The sequence below is a fragment of the Girardinichthys multiradiatus genome, chromosome 19 (genome assembly GCF_021462225.1).
Source record: "Girardinichthys multiradiatus isolate DD_20200921_A chromosome 19, DD_fGirMul_XY1, whole genome shotgun sequence".
Classification (NCBI taxonomy): Eukaryota; Metazoa; Chordata; class Actinopteri; order Cyprinodontiformes; family Goodeidae; genus Girardinichthys; species Girardinichthys multiradiatus.
The window spans coordinates 23,006,470-23,018,871 of NC_061811.1; the positions used below are offsets into that span (position 1 = coordinate 23,006,470).

A 12,402-nucleotide genomic window follows, 5' to 3' on the forward strand; every position below is an offset into this window, starting at 1 on the left:
GGAAGGGAAGGCTGAGTGTTTTTGTTGCTGCCTCCCTGCAGGTCCCCTGAGCTCTCAGATCTCCTCTCTCGTCTCCTGTGTGGATAAGTGCCGGCTGCAAAGGCAACGCCGCTCTTTGATATTTCATTCCTCATTTGAATCAGTGGTCGCTCTATTTGATAATGCCAGGTAATTACCTAGGTAGCCTCGCTTGGATGTGTGAACTCCTGCCGAACCAGAAAGCAGGGAGTGAATGAAGGGTTTGAGAGGGGAGGGTGAGGGGAGCTATCCCAGTATCAGATAACATAAACAGGCAAAAAAAAACAGGGGTACAAAAGCAAATAAAACCTATATGCATTTGTTTACCTGCACTGTTTTCTGCAGGTATCATGAGTGAGAGGTTTTGCTTTGCAAGTCCAGTGTGTTTGCAAAGAGTTCAGCAGCCTCTGTGTCATGCTGTGAAACAGAGCAAACATGAGGTCACACAGGGAAAGTTACACAGATGAATGTGGAAGGGAGGACATGGTGCACATAATCCAAATTAATAGGTTTTGTCTCTTAGGTTGGGTCATTTGATTAACGTGCAGCCACAGCGTGTGCGTGTGTGTATGTGTATGTGTATGTGTGTGCATGTGTGTGTTTGTGGTGTGTATGTGCGGGGGGGAGTGGCTAGGTGTGTGTGTGAAAGAGAGGAGAGTCACATGTTACTAATGAGCCTGTGTGTAGAAATAAACAGAGGGACAAATCAAAAGTCAACTTTCTATGACTTTAATGTGGACACAATAAAGAGGACACTTTCAAAACTAAAGCATTTTAAAATTTTACATTTAAATGAACAGATTAAATAAAGCTCAAAAAGACACATCTAAGCATTTACAAATATTAACTAGTGTTACTTTGTTAAAATCAGTATTTGAAAATGGCCGGATATGCAGCTTTATCAATGATGTTTATTGAGCAGGAGAGTAGTGTTTGCTCCCCTGTGTGACCTGAATATCAAAACGCGTCGCTCCACGTGAATGCAGCTGCGTTCAGGCTGACTTCCCAGCGATGTCCTTGGAGGAAACCAGCTGACAATTCAGACATGGTGGGACCTGCAGTTTCACAAAAACACAAAAACAACAAAGAAAGAAAGGCAAAAATCGCTCCTGTATAAAAAAGTTCATTTCAAACATTTTTTAAAAATCCTGCTACAATCACTACTACTACAACTAATGATAATAATAACAATATTATTGATGATAATAATAGTAATAATAATATACAAAAATAATAATTGTATTACGCAGTATAAGACAGCCTAAATATATATCCTGTAACAAGTAATTTGTGTCCATTTTCCCTTTTAATAATTTTCAACAGCGCAGGTTTCAGGTGGCACTTTGATTTTATAACTTTGCGCATTTATTTTGTTTACAAATGTTTAAACTGTCGAGTTTTAGCGCAGCTTGTATTTCTAAGTCAGACAGTTTTATTCCTTTCCTTAATGAGAGCATAAAGGCTCTTAAAAATTTTCCAAACTTAGTGGCCAAACAACTGAGCGTTTTCTAAATTCGTCTCAAAGAGGAGGCAGAGGTATTGAGAGGGATTTAATGAGGGGCTTAAAGCGCGCAGCGCCTAAAGTCATATTTCCTCTGATCAGCGGAGGAGGGCGACTTTATTGGACATGTTTCTGTTTCCAAATCCGCATAACAGCCAACGATGCGTGCATTTCTTATAATGTAGATAAGGGAGAGAGAGAGGGTTTGATATGTAATAAAAGGTGGGCCTGTACTGCGTGTTTAAGCCCCTTAAACTTGATAAATGATGAGCGACAGTGGCACAGCACGAGGGTCAGCGCTATTAACTCCTCGGTTTCCCGGCCTCCACTTAAACTTTTCTCAATTACAGCTTGTAATATGCCTGCAAACGGGCCACCTGTAAACATATATCTATATAGGCTGTGATTTCTTTTGTCTAACTCTAATAACACTCAAAATAATAATAAAAAAAAAGGTCAATTTATCAACCATGTCTGCAGGCTGCCCCCCTAAAGCCGAGTGTTAAAAGGAAACACAAGGATTATGGCTGGTGGCGTTCCTAACACATGCTCACCAGGTATTCTGGGGCAAACAGCCAATGCAAGCTCATTAAATCAGCATTTGGTGTATCGGAGCAGGCGTTAACGACGGGCTCTAATCTCGGCGGTGACCTGTTCGAACTGTGTTACAGCCGAGCAGGGCTGTAAGGCTCTGCAAGGCAGGCTGCAGAGCAAAACATCTGAGATGTTGTAGAGGAAGACACAAGGGGCCTTGTCTTTTGCGTAAACAGTTTTATCACGTGGAATGAAATAGGAATTTGAAAATATTTGATTTTTTAAAGTTATTATAATTTTTAGTATTAATAGTTTGTTTATCAAATCCCTGTTTGATGCGTTGCTGTGAAGTCCTAGTAAGGCTTGGAATTTAATTTAATTAAGCTTGATCAAAAAAAAAAAACAACAACCTTAAAATAATAAATTCACTTATAGAATGAGGTGGCTGGAATGACTATGTTTTCTGCGGCTTTAAATCGCAGTTTTACAATAATTTTTAGTGGGGACTCGAACAAATATATTTCGCAAGTGAAGCCCTAAAATACAGGTTGAAAATTAACAAGTTATTACATTTAGATAAATATGTTAAATTATATATTTAATGACTGGTAAAGATGTGTGAAGCTGTTTTTTTCTTCTTCCAAAATGCAAACTCTAAATTGAAAAGGAGAAAGTATTTACAGAAAAAAATGAATAAAAAAGCAAACTGATAGAAACGATTCCCGCATCAAAGGAAGTGTAGATCTAAATTTCTGTCTTACAGTTTGCATTTTAATAAGCTATTTTTATCGTTTAGTAACACATTATTTGACATCTAAATATCTTATTTTATTTAATTTAGCACGTTTTTTTTTTTTCTTCTTCCTTTGATCAAAACATCTCGAGTAAACGTGGTAATTAGAGTTTATTTTCTGGGCCTCATCGCATTTTTTCCACTACAAAATCCTCCGGTTGTCTCTTTGGCATCAGTTGTAACCGCCAGGTGTCGCTAGAACGCCACATATTTCTCTGTTCTCTGCTTGGAGAGAGAGAGAGAGCGAGAGAGAGAGAGAGAGAGTGGGGACAAGAAAAGCCACAGTTACATTTTGTGTTGGCCTCCCCTCTCTTTCTCCTCCTCCTCCTCCCTTTGCAGACCCTCTGACACCAGAGTCTGAGAATCGGTGGAGGGGAAAATGAGGCTTTGGAGCTAAAGAATTTACAGTTAGTCGCGAAACTTTTACAAGTATTTGAGCTGCTCGGTGCCCTTTTTTCTGAGAGCTTATAGTCACATTTCAGTCCGGGGGTCAGAAGGAGTTCACATTCAGAGGACTGAGGTAATGGATCATGCGGGAGAAGGAAATAACTGTTGTTTGGATGTAAATAACTGTGGAGGAAATTTTGCAATAAAAAGGCTCTTTCATTTGTTTAATTAGGGATCTGGCTAAATTGTTAAACTTGCATTGGTTTTACTAAGCGCAAAAATACGTATTTGAGCTAATCTATGCATCAATCTCTGTAATTTGTTTAAAATTGCAGGACTAATAAAAATGGATCAAACTGAGGTCTTCACTGTCCGCGTTTCTCCTGTAACCCTCCTGTGATCCGGCCTCCTCTCACCCTCTCTTTACATTAGCCTCCCAGATTTGCATCTCAAACATTGCAGAGCTCCAAAGGAAGAACAAAGTTACAAACAAGATTAAGGCGAATTTATTTGTTCCTGCGGCTTGAGCGCCGATTGTTTCTGCTGGAGTGTTTAAGGTCACTAAGAGGATTTTGAGCTCGTTTGATATCTTTTCGGTGGGGAATTAAAATCAGCAACGCGTTCTTCTCCATATTTAGCAACAGGCTTGTGTGTGTGTATGTGTGTGTGTGGGAGGGGGGGTCTTACAGAAAAGAGTGTAAATTCAGCGCTGTGGAGCAGTGGTCCTGGCGCACCTTTAGGATGTGACATGCAGGGGGATCTTTAGCCCCGGTGACTGTCCCAGCAGTGTTTTCCTTGAAATGGATCCTTACCCCCCACCTCCTCCTCTTTAATGAATCCAAACGCAGCTGGCCATGTCCCCATACGGACACCGAGCGCTTTAACCCTAAACTGACCTCAATTTGACACCACTAGATGAAATTTACCGCATGGTAATGCCATCTTCTGATTTGTTTCGAGCTTGCAAGTTGTTTGGAATTTTTTTTTAAAACTTGTAATAAAAAAAAAATATATATATATATATATATATATATATATATATATATATATATATATATTTACGAGAGGTGTCCTACAATTATTTAGCCTGCAAATCGCTCGCGAGAGTTTAATTGAATTTAATTACCTATTGTAGCCTGTGATGATTCATATACAGCAAAAAGATCAAACAGCAATTTGTGTTCTATTTTATATACATTTAAAAACATTGGATTAAGCGGATTTAATCTATTAATAATCTAATTACATTTCATTGTAAAATTATTTTAAAATCTAATTAATTTATAGAAATAATAAAAATAACTAGAAGTGTAAAGTTGAATATTGTTCTTTTGGAGATTTTTTATAACAAACGCTCATCTTGTGTTCCTTCAGGGCAAATCACACTTTCCACAATAATCGCCTGTGAGATATCAAAGCATGCAAACTTAAAACATCAGCCGAGATTTCTCTTTTAGGATACCAGGGAAAAGGTAATTGATTCTGAGTTGCATTTTAAACAATACAGCCATAGAGAGAAGCAGGAGAAGAAGAAAAAAAAAACTTTCCAACTTTACTGCGCCGAGAATGAGAAAAGAAAACGCAGTCATAATAATAGTGTGTGAGTATGAGGCTTTTTTCTACTTACCATGGTTGATCCAAAAGAATAGTGGTTGTCAAAAATAAAATAAGAAACGCAAGCGTTAGCACACAAGTAATTGAGATCGGCAGTATTTAGGTTATGAGAGTCAGAGTCTTCAGAGGCACTGTGCGCCGGACTGGCTGTGTTTACAGAGCGCACACAGAAACCTGGAGACGGTAAGCGACTTGGCTCTCTCTGCGCGCAGCTCTCCAGCTCCTTCCCGGGGTATTGCGCGTCGAAATGTCCACACATATAGCAGTTTGTCAAAGCCTGCTGTCCTGCACACCCCACCCACCCCCTCCTCACTTTATTCCAACAAACATAACTGTGGTCACGGTTTCATTTATTAAATCATTTTCCTTTGTTGCTCAACTCTGCTGTCAGTCGACCCTATATCCAGCACTGGTTGGCCATTTTTGTTTGCTGGGAGAGTTGTTGACCCTCCAACAGTAGCCACAGCCCATCTCCCTGAGCGCTTAATCCTAACCGGTGAATAATTAATTTCCACCATCAAAAAATGTCACCGAGCTCCAAAAGGAGCCTTTATTATGTGTTGAACCTATCAATACAGCAATGAGGGCATATTAGCGCTGATAGAGCTAAAGGCATAGATGGCCTGCTTATGTGTTGTGGCTAAAAGTACAAAAAAAGGAGAAAAGGGGGGTTCACAGTAATCGATGGCCGGAGCGTTGCTCCTCCTCTAAACTTCAATATTCTCACATGATTGATGATCTAGGGGGAGCTTTGATAATTGACTACTCTGAGGTAAGCTCCTATCAAGAGAGGGGATTGGGCGAAAGGAACATGCACAAATTAGTCCCCCCCCCCCCCCCCCCCCCTCCCCCCCTCCCCACAAAAGGTTTTTTCTTATTTTTTTTACATGGAAAAGTTCATTTTGGGCTCATAGGGGTGTTTAATCTCCCAAAACAGAGCAGAGCGACATTGGCGCCTTCAGAACGTTTCAGAAGGGGTGAACAAATGTGGTGGTGGGGGGTGACTGCAAGTTTGATTGATAACCTTGGCGTGGCAGTTCAAAACCGGAAGTGCCCTGTAAAGAAAACAGAGAGTTTGGCATAAATAACAACAAAGTGCCTGGCTGTGCTAACAATAACACTCTTCAGTGTGGATGATGTTACCGAGGCAATAAGACTCAGTGTTAGCTATTTATTATAACACTATAATGCTATTTATGCACTGATTTTAGCTCTTCAAGTTATTTTTGTTTTAGGGCGGGAGCGCGTGGGGGCAGAGAAATGTGATTTGTCTGTATTTGTACGTTTTTTTCTTGTTGAGAAAAATCAATAAAACAACTAAACAGATAAATAAGAATGCATAAATAAACACTTAAAAATTAAATAAATATAGCAACCTGTACAATCTGTGTCCTGTCCTCTCCTTAATTTATACTCAAAAACTACATAAAAAAAAACAACAACATAACTATGGCCAAGGGGGGCCAGTGCCCGCTTCCCTTTGTGACACCACCGCACAGCAGTATTTGGTAGACAGATTAAAAGGTGTCATACAGAAACACATGATGGCAAATACCTACAAAACATATAACAAGTGACTGAATTCTAACAAGTGACTAAATTCAGCATTTTATGATATGTTACTGACAGAGGCACATTTAAGAAAACTTGGGGGTGGGAAGATTGGCGGACCTCCAAAAACCGAGAGCCATTTTAGAATTTTCTGACTTGTATTATATATGTTGGAACAACAAACAAATGAACGTCAGCCATAAATAAGAACAAATAAGGAAATTATTTGTATGAATTCATATTCATACAAAAAGCATGATAATGATCACGATAAAACGGATTTATTGGGGTGGCCATTGCCCCCTTTGCCTCCCCAACCCAACCCACCCCCCACCCCCCACTGCACAGCAATAATTAGCAACCAGATTAGGAGGAATTACGGAGATATTAAGTACGCACATCAGTTTATTACCACAAAACAGATAATTGAGCGCCATGTACTAAACACAGCATTAATATAATAAATTGTTGATTCTCCCCGCAGATTATCGACTATAGTTTGTTTTTCAACACTTCATTATTCCCAGTGCGTAAATATTTGGATACGTATTTTCGCTTTTCGGTTATGATTCTATATTTCTTTATACTAAATGAATATTCATGCTGTTAAGTTGCAGTTGTGTTTTTATACAACTCGGAGGAGCATATGTCCGCCCTCACACTCAGCCCTCTCCTGCTTTCTCTTCAGGTCTCTCCTCGGTGAAACGGAGGGATTTGGGGTGGGAGTTTCGAGCTTTTTCTACCCCCAGTGTGGAGTTGAAGCCGTCCCCGCGCCTCGCATAGACACTCTGCATATCACAGGATTTGGTCTCTCCTCTCCTCTCTCTTGTGCGGAGCTGCTGCAGGACTGGCTATGGCCACCGCTACTTCCGGGATCCGTCATTTCATTCGCCCACCGCTCAGCGCTGAGAACTGACTCTGTTTCTATAAGCAAGCCAGCAGCCAACCTGCCAACACTCGCTGACACTCACTCATCTCAGTCTCGCCAAGATAGACGAAATACCTACGGGGGGAAAGAAAAGGAGAGATCCGAATCGCGCTCTAATAATTTCTACACCTTTATGTCCCCTCTTCTTCTTTTTCTTGTTCTTTTTTTGCAGTGATAAAACAAGATAGCGATCTGGAGGCATTAAAGGAGACGCGGACTTGCGGGATGAAAACGGACTAAAAAACATTCGTCCTTCTCTTGAACATCATCACCAACCGTCATTCATTCATTACCTTGACAACCTCTGGCTTTGATTGACAGCTGGAGTGGCAAAAAGCCATGAGACACGACAGTTTAGTTACATGCAGGTTGTTGATGGGCCGATTGTAAACCTTCACTTTGGCGCATTTTTTCTTTTCTTTTTCTTTTTTTTCCGAGGAAAGAAGGAAAACAAGACAAAATTGCTGCAAAAACTTCCCGATGCGACGGTTTGAACTGAACCACACTGGCGAATAGGAGAATTCGCAAAAAAAGTTGGTTGAAAGAGGGGAATCTTGCCACTAAATCACTTTCCGATCTGGGATATTAAACATATACGGACAGATTCGGGAGTTTATTGGAGCGCAGCCTGATGGCGCAAAGGGTAGGTTTTAAATCTCACTCCGCTTTACCTGCTCAGATCGCAACCCCCTTTTCTAAGTCGGGGGTGCTGGCAATTTTACAAAGTTTTCTTATCAAAGCGGCTCTATTTGACATTTTCTGCTGCGCTCTCACTCTCCAAGCGAAGTGACAGCCTCCACTTTTCCCGACAAGGCGTCACGAAGCAGTTTCACGAGAGACTCCGAACTGTTTCGCTCTTTTTGCGCAGAGGGAGCAACCTAACTTTATAATGTTTCTGGTAATGATAAAATCGAGCTGCAGCTCCTTAATATTCGACACATTTTGCCCTGGCAGCAGCGTGTTTTAGTCTCCTCATTTGGGATTTGTTTAAAATCAGAATGAGACAACATGCTTTGTTTAAAAAATACTTTGCATGTTTGTTCAAAAATATACAAAAGAACAGGAATATGCGCTCGATTTTAATTTTTGCTCTTATTTCATTCTCAGTACGATGAGCTTGCCCATTATGGTGGGATGGACGGAGTCCCGGCGTCCATGTACGGGGACCCGCATGCGCCTCGGCCGCTTCCCCAGGTCCACCACCTGAACCACGGACCGCCGCTGCACGCCAGCCAGCACTACGGAGCCCACGCTCCTCACCCGAACGTTATGCCCACCAGCATGGGCTCTGCTGTCAACGACGTTTTAAAGAGGGACAAAGATCAAATTTACGGGTAAGATTCGCATGATTCAGACTTCCATCTAAATAGCTCCTTTTCTCTAGGTTTGCAGCTTTTGGTGAACTTTAGAGTTTCTCTTACACCGCTTGTTTTTAGTGGAGTTTTGTGCAGCTTGAACTTAATTTAAGGGGGTTTTGTCGCCGTGTAATTTTACACTCATTGTAAAAGCCTGCAGCAAGCAAAGAGTATCAGCCTTGAGCTTGTAAATTAATACGGAAGCCCTCGAATGTGGCTCAATGAATACATAAAAACTATTTTAGGCTGATTGCATTGTTGCTTTAATATTACTGGCGACAATGAGATACCAAACACAAAATGATAATCCGCTTTAAACGTTTTAGTTTTATTTGCCATGTTTTTAAACATTGTCTGTAGTCATACACACACACACACACACACACTAAGACTGCGTTAAAAAGCACAGTATGTCCTCCTGAGGCTACTTATCTAAGATTATTCTCAAACGATTAAAGAGAAAAATATGATTACAGCCGCTGATCACTGATACGTACACATGCAGTGTTATAATCCACAGATATATTCTGTTTTATTCTCACTTTTTTTTTAAAGTGTAGAGTTTACACTCACGTTTATACTGCTACAAATGAAAAAGTTGGACATATAATCCTTTATTTATCAAGAGATCTGTTGTTAAAACAGCAACATTTTTCTAAATGTGCAATTTACTTCTGAAAATATGCTTATTTTATTTGAATTTTTATCCATTTTATGGATCATAGCTGAAGGCCTCCTCAGAAGTACAAGACTCCGTTTTCTAGTGAGGCTAAATACAGAATCATGTTATTAATGTAGATATTTTGTTTTTTTATTCCAAAGACATCTCTCGGCTGTGTGAGTTTGGACTTTTGTGGCTGTGCACTGCAATAAATGTCACTGTCGATTAGTCAATTATATTGAGGTCAGAAAAAGAAAATATTTCGGATTTGCTCCGGAATTACTCTCATTTCTAGATGTGAAAATTGATCTTAAATTAGACTGACTGCGTTCGTCGTCTTGCCCTGAACATGCAGCTCCTTGGGAAATGAGGATTACGGTGGTAGAAATAAAAGCACATCAAACTAAGTTTATACATGTGTTGAACTGTTTTAACTGCAACCTGAAATGAAAGGATTTTTAAAAGCATGCAGGTTCGCTGGGAGATATTTGTTTGTGCAGCGGGGCTCCGTGCAGCCGCTGCAGTGCTGCTCGTATATACTCAGGCTGCTTGTTTTCTCCCCCTCCTCTTTGCAGTCACCCTTTATTCCCGCTGCTCGCCCTCGTCTTTGAGAAGTGCGAGCTGGCGACGTGTACTCCGAGGGAGCCCGGCGTAGCAGGCGGCGACGTCTGCTCCTCAGACTCCTTCAACGAGGACATCGCAGTCTTTGCCAAACAGGTCCATTTTTCAATTTGAAAAATACAATAATAATAATTATAATAAAAAATAGACACAAGTATTGCACGTTCCGGCTGGGTCTTAACGCACAGTGTGTTTTGCCATGCTCATAATTATTACTGCAGTGAAAACTTTCTTTACATTTTAGCGTGCGTATTTTCCAGCTGGCACTCAAGTTTTATTTCTGAAAATGAATTCACGTCAGAATCAGAAATAAAAAAAAACTAATAAAAACATTTGTTTTGTTGATCCTTGCTTTATTTTAGGTCCGAGCAGAAAAGCCTTTATTTTCATCAAATCCAGAGTTGGATAATTTGGTAAGTGCGTCTCTCTGTGTAGAAAATTTGCGCATGATTTGAACTTGCGCGCAGATCTCAGATCCATTTCATATTCTTACACACAACCCATCTGACCAGCAAGTGATTACTTATGAGAAGCAACTTTTTCCCCCTTTTTCACAGCTGAAAATGCGTTTTAATTTTCATAAAGAAAATATAATTCAGACCATCTTCTCATTCTGATTGTGCTTCCTTTGCTCTCTGTTCCAGATGATACAAGCCATACAAGTATTACGGTTTCACCTCTTGGAGCTAGAAAAGGTACATTTTATTAATAATCTTATGATCAGACCTGTAATAAATGCTCATGCAATGCTTACATTGTTAGAGATAAAAAAAGAAACCGAAAGCAAAGAGAGTGAAAGTTTTAGGATTACCATTTTTACACCATAAGATGTTTTATTCAACCAATTATTGACGCAGCTGGGGGAACTATTGATGAAATATGTCAGAGGCTCTTTGCCCACGTTGCGCACGTCTATTGATCCGCAGGTTCAGTTTCAGCCGCTCATTACGGCCGCACTGATTATTTTTTCTTTTGTCCGTTCAACTTGTTGCTCAGGTCTCGGGAGAATAATAATAAGCGCGGCCACAATTTGACTATTGTTTCCTCGCCGCCGATAATGTACCTTAATTTGAGTTATTCTTGGACTGACTGGAGCGTTTCCACCCCCACCCTGAACCATGTGTGTTGTTTTTTTTTTCCTTCCTTATTTTTATTTTATTTTTTTTACAATAGGTGCATGAGCTGTGCGACAATTTTTGCCACCGGTACATCAGCTGTTTGAAAGGAAAAATGCCAATAGATCTAGTTATTGATGAGCGAGATGGCAGCTCGAAGTCAGATCACGAAGAACTTTCGGGATCGTCGACTAACCTTGCAGATCACGTAAGTAATCCCACTTTTACTGCGTTTTATGTAATGTCTCTGGTGTTGATTTTGAGGGCACTCATTTTTAATGCATATGATAATTAGTTTTTGCTAAATATAAGCTATTTGATATTGTTCATAACAGCAGCCTTTTCGGCGCTGCAGTGTGTAACCCTGTCTGTAAATAAAGCGCGCTCTGTTCTGCAAGTAAAAACAAAAAATCGATGTTGTGAGGTCAAAAGCTACATATGATACAATTGACGGAGTTATTGTTTTAGTCTTTTGATTGGGAGCAGTCATGTGTGCATGATGCGTCCCTGTGCGCTTGTGTTGCTGGAAGTTTGAGTGGGTGCGTCAAAAAAAAAAACACGCGCATTTACAGAGCAACGCTAGCTGAAAGGAAAGGGGAAAAAGAGGCAATTATTAGTTGCGCAGGTTTAATGCTAAAGCAGGGTATCAGCGGTGTAAGCTTCAGCTTTGGGTCAATATTTAAAAAAGAAAGAACAGCTTTATGTTTTGGGGGCTGTGTGCGCAAAGCTGTGGATTTTTGGAGCAGAGGTGGAGAAAGTGGGAACCCACTGAGAGAGATCTCAGAGCTAAAGGCTTATCATCAATGTCAAGTTCACACGGCTTATGATGGTCCGTCTGGAGGATCTTCCTATTGCTGTTGATGTTAATGTGTTTAATTGTTTCGTATTGATCTGCCGTGCGTTTTTTTTTCCCTCTCTGTTGCTCTGCTGTTGCTTTCTCCTCTGCTGCTGCTGCTTTATGCCCGCAGGCTGCATAAGGCTGAATTCAATTATATGCACCTGAAGTACAGTAGCTTTAAATTTGAAGATCGATCCTCCTGTTTAAATCGCGCATTTTCGGTGTAATAAACACCCACTCTCCCTGCGCTGTATGGATTGGGCTGACACTGAAGGATTGAGCTGATATCTGTGCACGCCTGTGATAAAACCAAATGGTTTTCTTTCGGGGGAGGGGGTAAAAATGAGCTGCTTGAGAAACAAAGTGGCTGGTTAAATATCTGTGCTGCGCAAGGCCAAGCCTATTAGGAATTAAAGCAGATTTAAGTGTTATGCAAAGTCTGTGCGCTGCATCTGTTGAGTCTGGCTATAGGCCTAAAAGCGATTG

At 40.5% G+C, this 12,402-nt stretch overlaps 1 protein-coding gene and 1 long non-coding RNA gene across 2 annotated transcripts in view; one reads left to right on the forward strand and one right to left on the reverse strand.

The window, feature by feature from the left end:
- Positions 1-731: 731 nt before the first annotated feature.
- LOC124855417 lies at positions 732-5,658 on the reverse strand. Its single transcript, XR_007035075.1, has 2 exons — positions 4,861-5,658; positions 732-1,073 (listed from the first exon to the last, which is right to left on the reverse strand). It is a non-coding gene; the product is annotated as an uncharacterized LOC124855417 (long non-coding RNA).
- Positions 5,659-7,124: 1,466 nt separating this feature from the next.
- meis2a (Meis homeobox 2a) overlaps positions 7,125-12,402 on the forward strand; it is a 99,853-nt gene continuing 94,575 nt past the window's right edge. Inside the window, exons 1-6 of the mRNA XM_047345266.1 lie at positions 7,125-7,969; positions 8,434-8,660; positions 9,918-10,059; positions 10,326-10,376; positions 10,608-10,658; positions 11,137-11,286. Coding sequence (XP_047201222.1) covers positions 7,958-7,969; positions 8,434-8,660; positions 9,918-10,059; positions 10,326-10,376; positions 10,608-10,658; positions 11,137-11,286 — 633 coding nt within the window. The 5' untranslated portion in view covers positions 7,125-7,957. The remainder of the gene's footprint in view (positions 7,970-8,433; positions 8,661-9,917; positions 10,060-10,325; positions 10,377-10,607; positions 10,659-11,136; positions 11,287-12,402) is intronic.